The 19,951-nt window shown below is 45.9% G+C and overlaps 1 protein-coding gene across 1 annotated transcript in view; it reads right to left on the bottom strand.

Moving 5' to 3' along the window:
- The window catches only part of LOC126520797 (probable cationic amino acid transporter), a 184,565-nt gene that overhangs the window by 24,468 nt on the left and 140,146 nt on the right, over positions 1-19,951 (bottom strand). Inside the window, exons 4-10 of the mRNA XM_050169586.2 lie at positions 15,705-15,935; positions 14,168-14,376; positions 12,904-13,062; positions 9,204-9,400; positions 8,310-8,434; positions 4,399-4,668; positions 2,675-2,865 (exon numbers count right to left, since the gene is read on the bottom strand). Of these exons, the coding sequence (XP_050025543.1) occupies positions 2,675-2,865; positions 4,399-4,668; positions 8,310-8,434; positions 9,204-9,400; positions 12,904-13,062; positions 14,168-14,376; positions 15,705-15,935 (1,382 nt within the window). The remainder of the gene's footprint in view (positions 1-2,674; positions 2,866-4,398; positions 4,669-8,309; positions 8,435-9,203; positions 9,401-12,903; positions 13,063-14,167; positions 14,377-15,704; positions 15,936-19,951) is intronic.

Here is a 19,951-nt window from a genome sequence, read left to right as displayed (position 1 = left end):
ATATACTGTGGCGAGGAAAGCATATGTCGCCTTGAAGAAGACAAGTCCACTTGTCGAAACGTTGGCTCCTGCATTCACCTTGTTCACGTTTTGCTCATCGTCTTGAATTTCCATCTCCCGCATTCCCCGTCTTTTCTCTGGACCACTCTGAGATGTATCACAAATTTATGAATATGAATTTTGCAAAACTTTCACAAGCACTGTAAAAGTTTCACGTATGCTCTCAATTCGTGAATCAAGTAAATTTTAGTCTGAGAATACAATTTAAATTAATTGTCTGAAATTCTGTAAATGGTGCAGTTTGCAGAACTAGGATATCTGTTTTTGTTGCAGAGCTAATAATTTATAAGCTTCGTGCTTCAGTTTTTCTGAAACTTGCCCATTTTCACCAATCTTTAAAAAAATTGATGCGCCCAAATCAAAATTTTGCTTCTACATTCCCTACAATTTAACTTTCTCTCTTAAATGCAACACATCACATTCAAATAGGTCTAGGGTTTGGCTAACAAAAGCGCTTTTGCGTTTTTTCCAACGAAGGTTTCGCAAAGGTCTTGCTCACAAATGGGTGGTACATCTCAGGGCGGTGTAGAATTCGTTACTGATGTCCGCTTTATATGTATTATTAGGAGCAGTTCGTCAGTGATGTCCACTTTATATGTATTATTAGGAGCAGTTCGTCAGTGTTGTCCACTTTATATGTATTATTAGGAGCATTTCGTCAGTGATGTCCACTTTAGATGTATTATTAGGAGCAGTTCGTCAGTGATGTCCACTTTATATGTATTATTAGGAGCAGTTCGTCAGTGATGTCCACTTTATATGTATCATTAGGAGCACTTCGTCAGTGATGTCCACTTTAGATGTATTATTAGGAGCAGTTCGTCAGTGATGTCCGCTTTATATGTATTATTAGGAGCAGTTCGTCAGTGATGTCCACTTTATATGTATTATTAGGAGCAATTTACAGAATTGTGATATTGCTTTTCACTGCCGAGTTAGAGAGTTGTAAACTCAATAATCGAGTTCTTTCAAATTTTGCAATGTTCAAGATCTAAAATTGAAAAAAATATACGCCGTAAATAAGAAAAGTGCTTGTTACATTCGTTAGATTTATTGTTATTTTTTTATTAAATAACACAATCCTAATCGTCATTCGGCGTGTTGTTTGCCGAGAAAAACGATTTCTCCGTTCCCATGTATTTCGATAGGAGATCCAGAGTTGAGGCATTATTTTTTCTTTTTCATGTTTTTCTTTTTTTTAGAGGCGTGTGCGGAAACGCCCTACTGGGACCTCGCATGTGTTATTATTTACTCCTGGTTCTTCAGTGGTGGAGCGCTCTAAGCAGTAGTGCGGATCACCGTTCAACAGCCAAGCGGGAAAGAACCGTACCCTCGAAACATATGGGTAACAGCGCAAAAGGCAAACAGACGACCACAAGAAGGGAGACACATACACACAAGCGTTGTGTCTACGTGTCTCCCTTCTTGTGGTCGTCTGTTTGCGCTGTTACCGGTATGTTTCAAGATGGACCAAGTCGCCCAAAAAGTATTGTTGAACCACGCCCTCGCAGGTGATAAAGCCTACACGATCCCTGATGGCAGGTCCACAAGGCGCCACTCTTAAAGTCGACAATAACGTCTCCAGCTGGCGTTATAGATTTGCCTATCGTTTACCTAGCTTGCTAATATACGGGATATTAACTGGTTTCAGTTTTGCTCCACGGTTAAGTCATGACTTCAAGCTTTGTGAATGAATGTTATTCCGAAAGGCCCAAGAAGTGCTACGTACATGAGCTGGATGTTGCGAACTGTATCCGTCATACTGAGGCACTTCAAGAACATATACCCATTGCCGGCTACCGGACAAAAAAGTATATTTTTTTTTCAGGGCACACTTAGGTGCCGAACGCACGAAACCCAAAGTTTCCGGTGGTCACAAGGACACTACTGCCGTCGCGTGGAGGAAAGGTTTATCGCGTGATTACGGCAGCGCTGGAACGTGCGATAATTTGCTGCGTTCTGAGCACGGTCGCGCACATGCCACGGCCGAGCTCGAAGACATCGTAAACTCTCATATAGACATACGCTACTCCAAGTATACTATCCAGTACCGAAAGAAAAGCGATAACGTCGTGGCCTATGCGTTTCTTCAACTACCCTTGCAGAGAACTATTCAACGATGCCGCTGTCGAAAATTAGTATACCGAAACAAAGCAAGAATCACAAGCAGCCAGGACGAATGACATCATTATTGCCCAGGTCGCGGATTAACATCGCCTTGGCCTGGTAAGGGGTCTCTACAAACTCAGTTCATGCCAAAAGCGTGGCAGTTTGGGCGAGTTGGTGTGTCATGACTTTTTTAGGCTTGTAGCGCAGTTCAGAAAGAGCAAAAAAGGAAGGAGGTAGGGGTATTGAAAAAGAACGGAAAACAGAGTGAGCGCTCACTCTAGTTTCCGTTCCCTTTCATTACCACTACCTCCTTCCTTTTTTGCTCTTTCTGAGCTGCGCTACAAGCCCCCAAATTTTTTTTTCGTGCCGTATTTTCATCTACGCAGTAAACTCTTCGTCGTACACCGCTTTATCGGGGTGACAGAAGAGTTAATTCCAATTGACCCTTAATCGTAGTTTGGTGGACGACGAACTCGAATCCCATCGGGGAATGAGTCGCTCGTACCTTCATGCCAGAGCTGTCGGTGGCCGGTCCGGGGTGTCCCCTGAGGAAGGGAAGCAGGTATCCGAGCTGCTTGGTCTTGGTCTCCCACCAGGTGGGCTGTTGAAACATGTCCTCCTCTATGCTCTCCTGGGGGGCCAGCATCGAGCCGTAGCCTTCCTGCTGCAGCACGTGTAGGCTGCCATCACCGGCTCCTGAAGTGTACAGACCACGCACTGGTAACCAACAAGTAGATGATTAATGATGATCTCAGTGGTGCTGGCGACAAATAGTCACCTAGCCTGCCTGCTCGCGTTATACTTAGGTTTGGCTATACACCATCGCAATCTACATTTCGCTTATCTCTAGGCATCCTCGCTACTTTTTCATGTGGAAGAAGTATATGATTAATGATGATCTCAGTGGTGCTGGCGACAAATAGTCACCTAGCCTGCCTGCTCGCGTTATACTTAGGTTTGGCTATACACATTGCAATCTACATTTCGCTTACCTCTAGGCATCCTCGCTACTTTTTCATGCGGTTAGCATCCATGTGTACGCAGAAGGCATCTTGCGTATACGAAAGAACTATGCTGTTCATAGGAGTGGCTGTGAACGCTGCCTCTTGACCGGATCGATCGCAATGTCACGCATTTCTTTCGGCGGACACGGTCACGTTTGCCCATTTCGCGTAGTCCTCTATAGAAGGAGTGAACATTAAAGTAGTCATTGGTACTGTGTGGCCGACTGAAACCCATCGGTGCTCGGCATGTGTGTCCAGGTGATTACGTTCCAGGCAGACAAGATGAACCTGCGGGTATGCGTCGTTGTTATGAAAGGCCTCCTCCTCCTCCTCCTCCGCAGCGTGACGGTTCAAAGCACGCAGACGTAAACTGTTATATTAGAAGTGTCGATAAATGCAGCCACTCCCACCACTTCTACAAAGCTGCACGTTCCTGCCGTTATATTGTATTGCACAGTTCGTACTTATATGCCACGAGTTCTATTTTAACGCCACAGCGTTAAGTGCCCCGTGTCTCGAGAAATCTTGTGTTGGCGCCGGCGGCCGCGTCTCCGGCCGAGAAAATCATCTCGAACGACCCATTTTGCCAGTCTCTACCAACCATGGCGCGGCGCACGGCGCGCGCCGAGTTCCCACCAATCACAGAGCGGCGCTTGGTTCCTCGAACACCTCCAGATGGCACTGGCCTCCGCGGATCCGCGGCAGCGGCACCAGTGGTCACGCATCCGTGCGAAATAAATAAAACAGAACCCGAACGCTTGCCTTCGTGCATAGCATTCGCAGCCAGCGTTTCCCGGTAAACATTACGGTTAGATAAGCTGCAGTTAATAAAGGCAAAGTGAGACATCCACCCAAACGTAGCCAAGTGATACAAACGAAACCCATATGGGGTCTTCGAAAGAAAAGCTTCGCAGTTGAATGAGTCCGTCGGAACAAATTCGTCCCGGACTAGGACGAATTTTTCTTCAACTGCGAAGCTTTTCTTTCGAGGAACCCGTATGGGTTTCCTTTGTAGCATTTAGCTATGTTTGGGTGGATGTCTCGCTTTCCCTTTATTAATTAGTTCTCTCCGCCTTGCGGGTTTCTGCAGAACTATTACGTCAAGCTCCATTTGGCGGGAAGCGTGAGAAGCAGTCAGGGATTTTTGAATGCTATCGCGTTGAACTCTTTAAAGGCGAATCTTAAGTGTCTCCCAATAATTTGTTTTTGTTTCCACCGCGCATACCTCTCCGCTCGTCGTCGTCGCTGTCGGGTGTCACGACGCGGTTGGACCTCTTGGTGCGTATGGTGGTGGTGGAGGCGCCCAAGGGTGGCCCCGTAGAGCCCAGGCCCAGTCCTCTAAGCGAGGGCACCATTGACGGGGGTGCCTCGCTGCTGGGCGTAGGGCACTGCGAGCGCACCGATTCGGGGAGCAGCTCCACCAGGGTCTTTGTGCGCGGCTGGTACCGCAGCAGCAGCACGCACGTCGACACCAGCGTGTACGCCATCAGCGTGCCTGCACAACACACCGCCCACTGTGGTCACCACATTATCTATCTATCTATCTATCTATCTATCTATCTATCTATCTATCTATCTATCTATCTATCTATCTATCTATCTATCTATCTATCTATCTATCTATCTATCTATCTATCTATCTATCTATCTATCTATCTATCTATCTATCTATCTATCTATCTATCTATCTATCTATCTATCTATCTATCTATCTATCTATCTATCTATCTATCTATCTATCTATCTATCTATCTATCTATCTATCTATCTATCTATCTATCTATCTATCTATCTATCTATCTATCTATCTATCTATCTATCTATCTATCTATCTATCTATCTATCTATCTATCTATCTATCTATCTATCTATCTATCTATCTATCTATCTATCTATCTATCTATCTATCTATCTATCTATCTATCTATCTATCTATCTATCTATCTATCTATCTATCTATCTATCTATCTATCTATCTATCTATCTATCTATCTATCTATCTATCTATCTATCTATCTATCTATCTATCTATCTATCTATCTATCTATCTATCTATCTATCTATCTATCTATCTATCTATCTATCTATCTATCTATCTATCTATCTATCTATCTATCTATCTATCTATCTATCTATCTATCTATCTATCTATCTATCTATCTATCTATCTATCTATCTATCTATCTATCTATCTATCTATCTATCTATCTATCTATCTATCTATCTATCTATCTATCTATCTATCTATCTATCTATCTATCTATCTATCTATCTATCTATCTATCTATCTATCTATCTATCTATCTATCTATCTATCTATCTATCTATCTGCAGTTAAGGCCAAGCCTTAAGTGCCGTGGTCGTCGCCATTGCAACCTCCGTCACGGTGACGAACAGTGAAAAAAAGGAAGAAGATAGAAAAGAAGCTGGCGTTAGGCGAGGAACTGTCGGTTTAAAAAATGCAACGGGCTAACAGCCGTCATTAAACTTCGAGCGCACTTAGCGTTACAGGTTCTCAGCAAAAAAAAATGAGCGCGCAAAATTATTAAAAAAAAGAAAGAAAAGGCAATGCAGGGCGTTGAACCATTCCTTTGCATATCAAGGTCCTAGTCACCGGAGGAATAGAGGTACGAAGCGTTTCGTTTTTTTTATCTCTTTTGACTGAAATGCAACTTCTCACTCGGAGCCACTCCCGTTGCTACAGAATTCGGTGTTCTGGAGGATCACTTTGTGTCCTCCGTCGCCGAGTTCACTTTCTGTCAGAAAGAAAGCGAAGTTGCTCCGTTGGCGGCGCTGAAGCTATACACTGTGGCAGCATGAAAAGGGGACGCAGGCAAACATGGAGGATGTCGCGAACGGAAATTCGCTTCCGGTTTTCGCCGACCCGACTGTTGTGACTCTTGCGTTTCCTGACCCTCCGGCGGTAACTTCCGTGCTGTGCCTCGTGTCGCTGTGGCTGCGGGTTATCTGCAGTTTCCGGATCAGCTCTTGCACTCTTTCAATAGTTTCAGTTCTACTCGCGCGCGCGTTTGTGGGTGTGTGTGTGTGCGCGTGCCTGGCGTTCCTGTGTAGTGGCACTACCAGGGTCAGCGGCAACTGGGACGGCTTCTCGTCGTGACCCGCCTCCCCTGCTCCCTCGTTTCAAGCAACGAAGCACTCAAGCAACGAAGCACAATTTTATCCTCCTGGTTTGCTTTAGCTGTACCTAGCGACTAATCTTTGTTTATTTCTTTTTGAAATGTTCAAGTTAACCGGCTCACCACGTACTCAACTCCCGATTCGGCACGACATGACGTTGAAAACACATATTTACGTGTTTATTTTGTATCAACAGAAAAAAAAAGAAGAAGAAAGAAAACCAGGAATGTGCAATTTCTTTTTCCAAAAGAACACTTCTCAAAAAATGAACAGAACAAATAGCTTTCGTCAGGTGAATGCCGAGGTGAACATGATAAAAATGAACGTGCACATAAAAAGCACGAGGAATACAAACTTTAAGCATGCACAAATGCTTGTAGCGATATGCGGATGCATGTGTATGCACAGAGTAAGCACAGTGCATACATAGCCACGCGTGGTTCACATTGCGTACGTAGCCGCGTTGATATATATATATATATATATATATATGCGCACCCCGGGAGGAGGAAACATGAAAGAAGAGGAAATCGAAATAATAGGCGATTAGGCGAAGAGGAATACAGTCTCAGTAGAGCGTGTGGTATGTTAAAGGAGCTCGCGTAGGAAAACTGGAGCACAAATTTACGCTAATCTCACACTCTCCGCTAGCACAGTCGGCCCCGGCGGGGAATTATTTCTGCATCAGTTACAGCGAGAGCTGCTTGCGTGTATCTGCGAAACATTTCACGTGCCTCTTAGGGGCGACGTTTCTGAGGTATATTTCGTTTTACCTCCATGTTCTAAAGCACCGCATGTCATTAGGCCCCCCCCCCCCCCCCCCCCCCGTTTGCTGGGGGCAGAATCCTACAATTTTCTGTTTTTGTTTTGTTTTCCATAGTCAGTGCACTTTTCGCTCCTGTGAGGAATAATTCTTTGCCATTTCATGACTCCCTCCCCCCCCCTTTCCCTTGCCCGAGCGCTGCACCCGGAATGGTCAACCTGCCTACCCCCCTACCCGTGACGTCACTGTGTTTCCAGGACCGCTAAGGACATTTAAGCCTGGTGGACTAAGTTCTGAACACAACAAGGCCGCCACAAAAATGAAGTGAGCGTACGCAGCTGCGTATTCCCCTGTGTCCAACTTCTTTCATCTGCCTTAGCTAGAGAACTCGAGCCAGTGTTGCGGTCGAATCGTTAATATAAGCAAACGAATGAAACACTGAGATCGCTACGATTCCAGCGCATCGCTTCTAGTGACACCGGCGCTCTGTCTCCGCTAATTCATTCCTGTTGCAGCACATGGGTGAACGCAGACGGAAGCAAATGATAATGCAGGAATAAAACGACAGGACAATCGTGTCTACCCCCTTTTGGTGGTGGTGGTGGTGTTTCTTTTTGTGCGTTACCAAATAACCTACGCCCGCACTATACTTGAGACCGAAGAGTTACAAAGAAACAACCGAGCAGTCTGGCGGAGAACCGAGCAGTCTGGCGGGAAAGTAGTATGTTCTCGATTAATTACAAGAATGGCGGCGCCGTGGACTGCGTGTGTGGAACGCGTGTGCGGACGTTAGAGAATCCAAGAAGAGCCAAATGAGTCCGGAGCCTCTAAATCACGGAAAGTTGGACGAGCTGGTACGAGTTCATGGTTGGCGTAGCAACGGAAGTTAGACGAGAAACAGAATATGAGAAGACGACCAGACATCGTCGTTTCGGTCGGTCGTACCCTCGCCTATATTTTCCGTCTCACTTGGCCTGTTACGCCAACCACGTAATATTCGGAGCCTTCCCCCTGCATGGCGTCCCTGATAACCCAATGGTGCAGTTTTAAGACGTCAAAGGCCACAATTTCTTTCTTTTTTTTTTCTGACGAATGTCTACGCACACATTCATTCCAGGAGTGAAAATGACCTTTGAGAAGAATCCTCCAGGTTTCGTAGCTGTGTCCTCTATTGCACGTGTGAACCAAGCGAGCAAAATAAGGGGACAGGCGTTCGTATCGTCTCGTGCGCATACCTATGGACATCATTTCGACGAGCACGTCGAGGCTCATCACGATGGAGACGACAGCAGTGGCTCCACCCAGCAGAAGGGTGGCGAACGCGGGTGTCTCTGTCACTGGCCACACCTTGGACAGGGCCCTGCATGTTGGGGGGAGTGACGTAAGCTCGCGAAAAAAAAAAAAAATCGAGCATGATATCACATGACATCTGAACAGAAACTCTTTTGAAAGCTGCAAGACGCCAATGGAAGAAAAGCAGAATTTCAATACGGATTTGAGAAGGCGTAGAGTAGCCGTTTAAAATGCTTGGCCTTGTTGGAGCGTTCAGTGTGCGTTCCAGTAGCTCGGTACGTTTTCAGCACCATATTTATGGATGGAATGCGGAATTTAGGCAGAATATGCATCACTTCCGTTAAAAATCTGGTAATATACCACGGGAACACGTGGACTCATTCGGTTATGCGTGAATGCGAGTGAATGCGTCACAAAAAGCTCGCACAAATACACGTTTTCAGTTTTTAGAGTGGAACATAAAGGAAGAAGAAAAAGAAAAGGCGTCACTGCCGCTAGCCGGAAAGGACATAGAAACCGAAAATTTGAGAACACAGCTCGGCGCCGCGGAGTGACCTCCGGCATCCGAGTGGCACCCTTGACTCACTGCAAATCTCAGAGGCCACGTTCTGGGTTCTCCATCGTATCATTAAACCACTAAGTGTCCGCGTCGTCTGCTAAGCAGCTATTTAAACCCTGTCAGTAAAAACAAAATAGGTAATCACCAGGCCTACAGTTTCGCCGAGCATTGCTTCGATGGTTACTTATTCGTAACTATAATCTACCCGAAGTAAAATTTCCTTCGTGTTGGCCTTTAAAGAGCACCGCCTGGCACTACTCCATCCTCTCACCCGCACCTGAATATGAGGCCGTCCTTGGCCATGGCGTACACCACCCGAGGCATGGGGAACATGGAGCCGAGCATGGAGACCACGAGGCCCGCCAGCGCTCCGAGGGCCACGATGTAGTGGCAGGAGCGGGCACCCCTCTGCGCGAACATCTCCACCAGACCCGCGCCGGCGTTGATTTGGCTGTACGGCACGATGAGCGTCACCTGCGACCCGTTGAGAAAGGTGCATTAGAGCGTAACATCAAGCGACTGCAAAGATCGCACGGAGCCTATGTACGCCAAAGGGTCGCTCTTCGAGTTGGAAACGACGTTCTTGAACCTTGAACCCCTTAGGGCGCTATCGAGGACGACCTCTTAAGTAGCGCGTTCTCCAACACTCGTCCACTCGATAGCCTATTAGTCTGCTAGTCATTAGTATTCTAGTCCCGATAGTCTTCCACTCGAGTTCCAATGTAGTACGATAGTCCACTCGACAGTCCGGAAAGCGGAGGACAGCGGAGCCGCTCCACTGAAATAGTCACTAAGCGGTCGCATGACGCACCAAGGCGATTTCATGGCGAAATATTGCGTGTCACCAAGTGATCTCAGTGTCGACCCGTATACGATAGAGTGAAGGTGCTTTTCTTAAGGAACTCTTCGTCGCAGCAACCAGGAAGCGCAATTGAAGCGAAGTGTCCCCTTCAGTCGAGAGATGGCGCTGTGTTCCGCGCGGGTCCCTCGTGCTAGTGAATCTGCGCATGTCGCGGTAGAATTTCGAATCGAGGTACGTTTGTGAATAAGGGGGTTATGGTCTTAGTCAGCGACGAGGTACTTCGTTAATCGAATAATTCGATAATCTAAATTTTTATAGTTTCTACATTTGGTCGTCAACACTGATCTCTACTTTAACGAAACATAATAGAGGTCAGTGGTCGTCAACTGAATGAACTGAAATTATCTGAGAAAACAAGAAAATAAAGAAACACACGCAGACACAATAATGAGCCTGTAGTGCGCCCAGCGACAAAAGATTGCGGGGCACGAGATCTGAGAAGAAGCTGAATATTTACGCAACCACACAACACAGTTTGGTATTTGCATTTCGGGCCCCGAGTAGAATATGCCAACAACGTTGTCGCATACAGTTTCACTGGCTACTGCTACAGGCTGCTCGGGAATTGAACGTTTTCTGAGAGCTCGTGGTCCGTAAACTTTTGTCGCCGGGTGTACATCACACCAAGCACGCAGTGCAAGATCCTTTCGCTGACTTCACAACACTGCGCGCTTGTGTATCCAATGCGCAGTCGCAATTTGCAATTTGCGGTATCGTGCCAAGATGAAGCAAGTCTACAGCAGGGTCCGCTAAAGAGAACTATAGTTCTCCCGAGAGAGGACACAGCAATCTCGCATGTGGAAGCTTTGGTTGGCCCGGACGTCGTCTGGCTAGTCTTGGAAACGGTATCGACAGTCATCTCGCGCTCCTCTGCTGCCACCGACACAGGGCATCATTGAATTAAAACACACACTAGCCAACTAAACAAAATAATTTCGATCGAAGTTTCGGGGCCCATACGGAGTTACTTGTTCACAGCGAAGATGAAAAAAACTACGGCAGTGGCTTATAGACGAAGTAGATGGCACAGTGAGTTGTGGTTTTGAACATTTGGTGATCCTAATAGCATACGCGTTGACAGACACTTTTCGGTGGCGATATTACGGATGCCGATTCCCCGTCTATTTGATGTCCGTTCTTTTCATGGTGTTGCCCCAAACGAGTCGTTTAATGTTCACCAATTCGCCGTTGTAGGCAACCTCGCCAGTATTTGTAGGGTATTTTGGAGACGGCTCCATGAAAATGTGTGCGCTTTATAGGCCGCGCTTCACGCGTACGAGTTGCATGCGCAGTTTGTTTGTTATGATGTCTCACTGCCCTGATACGGCATCTTTTTAAGATTCTAGCGAGTCCTTCGCTCGCATCACGAACATAGGGGATCGTCGCACGCTTTACCCTTGCTTTCCGGTGTGTTTTCTTTTGCACAGTCCAAGATGTGGCGTTCCTGTAGATAACTTTTGTAAATAATTTTTTAACGGCGCGTTTTTCAAGTCTGTGACAAGCGGGACTCGAGTGCGGACTCAAAGCACGAACAAAAAGATACGATGCCACAGGATGTTCAGTGTGCTGTACATCTGTGCTCAAGCCTTGCTCGTGGTAGCTGCACCGTAAAAAAAAAAAATCATCCACAGGGTGTAGGAAACCCGCGACGTCTACTCGACCGAAAGGAAGGCCACGCCTTGCACAGCGCAAGCTAAAACACGCCGGAAAGGGCGATTCTTCCCCCCAAAGCAAAATTACAGGTCTAGCACATTCTATGTCTGTTTTATTTTAACTACCATAGTCTTGTTAACTAACTTAGGTTCACGGTTGTAGCGTCTAAACTATTCTATTCAACATTCTGTAGTAGCGTGACCTTCAGTGACTGGTCCCTACTGTTTGTGATCTGTACTGTGTTCTATACTTTAGTCTTTATAGATTTGCCCTGTTGCTCTTCCGTTCCTCTTTCCTCCCCTCCTTCCTAGCTTCCATTTCTGTGTTGCTGCCACCCCCCTTCTGAAGAGTAGGCAGGCGTTGTGCCCTTTCCCGTGACAGTAGCCAGCCTGCTCCTCGCTTTCCCTTTCCTGTTATTGTGTATATGTGTTCACAACAAATAATAATAATAGTAGTCTTGTTCGCGCTACCACAACGATAACTTGCGTAATGACACTTCTGGTACTGCAAAAAGAAGATGTCCATCATGTAGGGAGCATGGACAAAAAACACGTTTCTTGCCTGCAGTGTAATTTGAGCAGATAATGTTTGCCGGCATACGTTAATACAAGCAATTTGCTTTTTATTGTCATATGTCGAAAATTTGTCCACTTTATTGGTTACCTTGCAACGCCGCACTAACACTAAGTACACACGAAATCCAGACATATCGAAAGTACCGCACTTTCACACTTATTATTAACTACAGTCCCTACAGTCCGCAAGTACCTACAGTACTTGATAAATACAAAAGCACAGTACATTTAAAGTGGAAATGGTTATATGACCAGTTCTTGACGCTGTAATTTTCTTCTTATAGCATTACGCTTGCTTACTTGCGTGCACTGTCATTTTTCTGCAATTATTAATTTCCGATTAAAAATTCTATACAATTAGTAATGCACGCAATAACTTGCATAATAAAATTATTAAGCGATATTGTTACCTGAATGATGAAAGTTCATGTCTGAAATGAAAGCAAGTGACGTTTGCTGCATTAGGTTCTGCTACAGTGTTGACAATAATTATGCGAAAAACAATAATTTTTTTTCTTGCATGTGCTGCTGTTTATATGTATGTGAGTGCGTACATGTGCATATATGTGCATCTGCTGCCATGTAATGGAACCCTGGGCCCTCTTCAAACTGCTGTGGACGCGTTTCTTTTTTTTTTTGCCCAGGAATCCCTCTAGTGTATTTACTGGTAGGTAACATGAATTTAATTGAAAATAAAGAGAGAAAGCATACAAGCACAATCAGAACACTATAAGGAAGTTATAGAGTTGATCAAAGAAGGAAAAATAAGAAGCATGGAGGATTTTTTTTTCTTCTTATCATTCTCTTTTTTTTTTTTTCAATGCCAGATCTCGCACATGAAACTGTCCCCAAAGGCCAACAGCATGTGTGTCCCTTCCGGTACGCACCATCATGCTGGAGGTGATGTATGCGGTGAGCACGATGGCCAGACTGAAGATGATGGCCGTGGGTATGGCAACCTTGGGGTTCTCCGCCTCCTCGCCCGTCGTGGCGATGATGTCGAAGCCGATGAACGCGTAGAAGCACGTCGCCGCACCGGCCAGAACCTGCGTCCCGAAATTGTGTTCGCGGCAGTCGTTTTGTCTCGTGAACTACGATATACGAAGCGATGTCGGAGAGACAGAGCACGTACGCGAAATAATTCAGATCAAAGCAAGGCGATGCCCCGAGTGCAAGCTAACGATTACACAATATCTCTCGTGTTTATGAAGTCGCGAGCGGTCATTCATGGTTTGGTTTAAGCAGGCTTTTCGTTTTTCGGAGGTCGTGTCTTAAGAATGTAAATTCTGGGATGGGTATTGCGGGAAAAGTGTCGATACGCTAGTGACAGAGAAAGCACATGGAAAACGCTTCGTCGCGAATTAATACGAACAATCATAACCTATGCTTGTATTGTACATGAGCTGCGGTGTAAGTAAGTAAGTAAGCAAATGAATGAATGAATGAATGAATGAATGAATGAATGAATGAATGAACTTCGTGAACCCTTTGTTTCCTTTCCTCGTGGCACGCCATTTGGACACAGTACTCCCTTCTCTTTATTCCCGCGTTGCTCATGCTATACCTCACGCATATTTTATTCAGCATATGTGTCTTAACGCGAATACGGTATATGTATATATTCGTGAATGCTTATACTTGACATCAAACATATCGTCGAAAAAAAAGAAAAGAGAGAAGAAGATCTCGGCAAAAACAGTTTTCGCAAGGCCCTGTAAAGGATACTTCGCCTACAAAAGAGTCCGAGTGTGAAGAAGCCAACTTTTGGACAACTAGCACTCGTGACATTTGACGTTTCGGTAGCTTAAAGAAACGTCATTTGCGTAAACTGTATATCTCAATGGACACCATGCCACAACATACATCGCATAACAACACACAATACATCACAGATCTGGGCGCAACCAATTATCCGGCCCTGTACTCGTTTGTTCGACCTAAACTGAAGAGGCCTGCGAAGAAAGTTTTTCCAGATAATCGCGACGGCACAGTGGTGTCATGTGCAGGAAGGTTTTCGGCGTAAGACTGTGTAACACGCGGGGAAAGAAATGATCTCGATTACTGCTGATATGATAATAATAAAAATGGAGAACCTTGATGGCATTTTGAGAACGGCAAGCGCGGCGGGATTTTTGGGCCAAGTGTACGCACCCCTGACCAGCCGTAAGGAAGAAATCCCCCGTGCTTGGTCCAGTTATCAGTATCGATGTAGAAGAGTCCGGCGCCCATGATGAAGACCCAGACGGCAAAGTTGAGGCAGTTAAGAATGTTGTTGAACAGCAGCGACTTCTTCACGCCGGCGAGCATGAGAGCGCTCATCAGCACGGTGATGATGCCGGCCAGCAAGTCCGGTGTGTGACCTGTTGAGAGACGCCAAGATACACGACAGTTATTTACAGAGCGGCATGCGACGTGCTTCTGCCGTGCGAATACGATATCGAAAGAGAAATAGAAAACGCATTACTGAAGCAGTCCTCTATGTGCATAGTTTATTACGCTCACAAACGAAAAATTATCTTAAGAAAACAATGTACGTACAACGTTCAACGGACTCTTGCCTTTTCTAATGGTGGCTGTGGCTGCAGTAAGCATGCGATAAAAAGCGCTGTTTTGCGGAGCACTTGCTGCGCTCTGAACTGATGTACTCCACAGAGTCGTATGGCACGTTACAGAGAGTATGAGAAGCGAAAACGAAGAAATTGGAAAAGGAAACCGAAGAAGCAGGAGCAGAAAACAACTTCTTTTTGTGCGTTCCGGAAGCATTCCTACTTCTACAAATCCTATTGGGGTAATTTTGTTACAGTGCGTTTGTTCCAGGCAGCACTTTTCATATAGTGACTGCAAATGCCTTCAGCCCTCTCAGCAGTACTTTCTTTCTGGTGACTGTAATTTCAGCTGCATTATCACTGAGAACTTTGATTACACTAGCTGCAAGATTAGATAGATAGACAGATAGATAGATAGATAGATAGATAGATAGATAGATAGATAGATAGATAGATAGATAGATAGATAGATAGATAGATAGATAGATAGATAGATAGATAGATAGATAGATAGATAGATAGATAGATAGATAGATAGATAGATAGATAGATAGATAGATAGATAGATAGATAGATAGATAGATAGATAGATAGATAGATAGATAGATAGATAGATAGATAGATAGATAGATAGATAGATAGATAGATAGATAGATAGATAGATACTCCCTCACAATCCGCAAGCTGATCAGCCAATCAATTTATTAACCAACCTTACTTTTCAGAGTACTTACTCAGAGTAAGTACTGAGTACGTGTGGGAGGGACACCATACACAAGGACACTATAAACGGTCTGTTAAGCCCGCGCACTTCAAGTACCGCACTAGTGCACGAATCGCTTTTCGAGCCAGTGACGGGTGTGGCCACGGTCCGAGTATCTTTGACTCGGTGAACGGTCTCGAGTCCAGTCTGCGTAAAGTTGCCCGCAGAGAGAGGCGTTGGACATCACACTTGTCGCACAGTACGGCTACTGCATGGCGCACCTTTCAGGCCCATAGTTCTACAGCGAAACGGAAGGTCTTTCGAACGCCGTGTCAACGTTAGCTCACTATGCTCAATCTCGCTGCTCAAGCTGATTCGCCGACCTGACGCGAGCGCGCGGGCGGCGCAATAACGGCTCGAGAAGAAGGCTGCCGGTTACCAATGATGGTTCCGAAGGTGTTCCGGAAGGCTTCGTTGATGGCGCCTCCCAGCATGGCGTCGATGCAGGCGCTTATGGCACACGCTCCGGCCGCCGAGCCGATCAGGTACTCGAGGATCATGTTCCAGCCGATGACGAAGGCCACGAACTCGCCCACCGTCACGTAGCTGTACATGTATGCAGAGCCGCTCGTGTGGGGGACCCGCACGCCGAACTCCGCGTAGCACACGCCTGCGAAGAGGAACCGGTGGCGCGGTTTGAGCAGCATGCGCTGGTGAACAACGTCAGAACGATATTCATTGCAAACGCATAAGCACCACACAATAGGGATATATACATAGTACAGTCGTTATGATGGAGCAAATGAGAAATTGGTTTTGACCGGCTACTTAGCATTGGGAAGGGCAATGAAATTAAAAAAAGGTAAGGGATTAGAAACAGAGAGAAGTGTTGGCGATGAGGGCGAATATGGCTGCTTTAATGAACGTGAACAGCGAAGACTCTTCAAAATCACAAATACAGGCCCCTCCCATCACACAATAGAGACGATGAAGCAGGATATTGCGACTACTTCGGGAAAGGGTCGCCACATCCATCCGCTTGAAGAGAGGGATAAGAAAGAAGGCAAGGAGGCAAGACGACGGAGCACAGCGCACGTCACGTAGTGATAAGATTACTACTGACAAATAGGCAAGTCCCGCGGCTGAGGAGAATGTTGCACTGGCTTCGCAGCTCAACCTCTCGGGAATAGGAAAACAGCGAGTGAAGATGGTGGAACGATAAGCGGGTGGGATTCGCTAAGTGGTGCGTGTATACTGTGCCTGAGGTTATCCCTCGAGAACCCCTCAGGCTGGCTTGCTTTCTTGCAGAGTTATGACCGCGGAGTTTTAGAGCTGCGGCCCACCAATATCACAGTTCTGTCCACTAAACCACCGACCCTCTTAATTTAACTACACGCACTGGTTTGTTACCAGAATCGTGCGCACACTGGACATTCAGCAAGGTTTATTTGGCCTTTTCTAGGCGCTCCATATCCGAGAGTCGTGAATCGCGGGCCGCTTCCTAAAAACGGGCTCCCGTCCTCACCTGTTCAGTGGCGAGGAGAAGTGTTGCTATGAACAGAAAAGACGCTGACGTGGTTGCGCATTCTTATGTCGGCATCTTCTGTTTTATTCTTTGAGACGTTAGCTTAGGCTTGGCCTTCTGTCTTACCATTACGGCTTTGATGTGGGATAAAAATATTTTTTTTACCGGTAAGAAGGGTCTGTGTGCTTTTACAGGAGCTTTGTCTCGGTGTTGAATATCCTTTCAGTTCTCCAAACACATCTGGAAGCCTCGGCATTAAGTCCAGTGTAGGCACACGCTTAAGAGATGACGCTCCTGTTGACACAGCGGCAAGCTTTCAGCGCCACGTCGCCGCAAGTAAAAGCCTCCTTTCACCGCCTGCCAAAACCTGCGCAAATAGCCTGAATCACTTTCAAAGGACGTTTTACTCTAACCCTGCTTCTATTCGGTCTTTACACGAGCTCCTGCTGGATTACTTTAAAGTTTCATCGGAGAAACGCGACAGTGTAAACAAGTAACCTTTAATTTCAGCGACGGTTGCTTCTAAGGGCCGCTTTCAGGGCTCAAAACATTTTTGTACTCCTCTGCGCACAATACTTGTACCGCGTCTAAAGAATAAAATTCTATAAGTAAGTTCCTACATTTTCTTTTCTTGTTCGTGGGTTAAGAGGTCCCTGTTTGTTTTAAAAGCTGTTCGTTCGACAGAATCTTTATATTATTTATGTGTACCGACAAACGCTTTACATATTCAAATAATCCCTTTCGTATAAGAGAGCTACAGCTCACGTAAAAACTTGAAAAGCATCTGAGACCACTGTTTGCTACTGTTTGTTTTAAGACAACAGCAAAGTTCCAGCAGGGGTAATAGTTCCTCGGCATTCTCGCAGTCGGCTTCCCCACGTTCTGTCAGATTCTTGATTTTATCTCCCGTTGAGGGTGCTTTGTGTGCCTAATCCGCTCACTTATTTAAATGCATCTTCCCTGCGAACCACGTCGGGGTCTTCACCTGCGTCAAATCGTAAGACGATTTGACGTCACTTTTGCCTGAGACGCCTCTTTTGCCTGAGACGTCCCTTTTGCCTGACTATTGTCTGAGCCCGCTATAGCGGTGCACCACGCATCGAAATTGAAAGTATAGGATAACAGAAACGCCCGGGTTGAAGAAAGCAAGCTCAGCATTACGCTGAGATTGCTCAGTTCAGCTCATTAGGCTTGAACGCTTACAGTTTGCGCCTCTGCTTCTTTCTCTCAAACTAAGCAGCTTTGTCTAATATGTGATACCGTTACCTTTTCACTCTACACGCGACTTGAGCGCCCCGTGACAGCAGCGTGAATGTCTCACACAGCGCACGTCGATGTGGCAACGTTCACACGACTGTAACGGGGGGTCGAATAGTGTATGTTAAGGTTGTCGAACGTCAGTGACATTCAGGTACTTATATAATTTGCGCCTTTCGTCTTGACTCCACCTCCGTGGGAGCTTGAAAGTATTTCCACAAGTAGAACACGTAAATACATGTCGCGAAAATTTAGCTCCACAAATTACACCCTAGAAACATAGAAGGGGGTCGTGTTTGATAGGGGTTCTATTTTGGCGTCCATACAGCGCAGTGACGCTTCGCACTGCTTCCGATGCGTTCCCCTTGGTTAAGTAAAGCAGCGGCTCCGCGCTCACAACGACGCAAAGAGAGAGAGAGAGAGAAAATAAAGTGTGAAAAAATAAAGAAGGAGCTCGCACGTTTTTATCCCTCCTTCTAGTACTTTATACAGTCACTCGGTGATTATCGCCCGCTGCAATTATAGCCACTTTAATGCAGCGCCACATGTAAAGAAGATGGATGTACGGATCCTATGAGCGTCCCCCTTTGGAACGGCGCGGTGGGTAGCGCCATCAAGCTCTTGTTATTGCTTGACTAATGTCCTACCTGTGCTAAAAGAGCAAAAATGGAAATGAAAGAAAGAACCACTATGAATTCCCATAGCTTTCTGAACTCCTTCCCGAACTTTGTTTTTGCACGCCTTCGTTGTTTGTCGTTTTCCTACTGTTCTTTCACCAATCTCCCAATCGGCCCTTACTAATCTCAATTGCGGACATGTTTACTTTCCCCCTGCTCTCGCTGAACCCAAGGGCCTCAAGGAGGCCAGAGATGCCTAAACCGACCGCTGGGCAGATATCCTCACAATCTAATAAAACATGCTCCATAGTTTCCCTAGCTTTACCACAGCAAGCACATGCTTCTTCTTCCTTCTTATATCTCGCTTTATAAGTGTGTGTTCTAAGGCTTACTGATCTCGCTTCGAAAAGTAATGAGCCTCTCTTTGAGCTATCATAAATTGTTTCCTTTCCGATTTCGTTTTTTGTTCTCTTAAGTAGTTACTCAAGGCAGGTTTCTTTTCCACTGCCGCCACCCATGTGATTATCTCAGCCTCTCTGACTTTCCGCTTGATGTTCTTTGTTGCCATCCCTTCCGAAAAATCTCATAAGACATGTATGCCACATATCCAATAATCTCGTATGATCCTATGAGAACACATATGTTTCATTGTGTTCTCACATGATAATACGAGATTATTGAATATGTGGCATACGTGTCATCAAGGGGCGTACGGTAGCGCGACTAAAGGACGGGACAAAAGAAGACACACAGGGACACAGGCAGCGCAAGATGCATTACCAACAAGCCCACATTGCAACATACGTGTCCTATGAGATTTTCTGATAGGGATATGTTGCTCGCTATACAGGTTGCATACTTGCTGGTAAACTTCCTACTTCTTTTCCTGAGCACTCTGCTATTCAGGGCACCTGCCGAGCAACCGCGCAATAGTCACGTGCCTGCCTACGTCACGCCACTCCTTTCCTCCTCCCTACCCGCTCTGTCGCATTCTCCCAGCCAACTGCCCCACCGAGCGCAAACTTCGCGACATCCCTCAAGGCCAATTTATTTTATCTGTATAATGTTCGCGCATTATAGGGATATTAAAGAGTAACAAAAAAATATTTCAGCTACTTTAGTCAATCGCCCTTACACAATACAAAACAAAACCGTAATGTTTACCGGGAAACGCTGGCGGTGAACGCCATGCACGAAGGCGAGCTATCTGGTAGAAACGAGGCCTCTTGCGTGGGTAGATCTCCTCTTATTGTTTCGCACTTTTCAGCCTGAGAAGAGCTAACATAA

This window comes from Dermacentor andersoni, chromosome 3 (genome assembly GCF_023375885.2).
Source record: "Dermacentor andersoni chromosome 3, qqDerAnde1_hic_scaffold, whole genome shotgun sequence".
Taxonomy (NCBI): domain Eukaryota; kingdom Metazoa; phylum Arthropoda; class Arachnida; order Ixodida; family Ixodidae; genus Dermacentor; species Dermacentor andersoni.
Note: the sequence above shows the minus strand (reverse complement) of the source record. Positions and strands in the feature narration are given on the sequence as shown.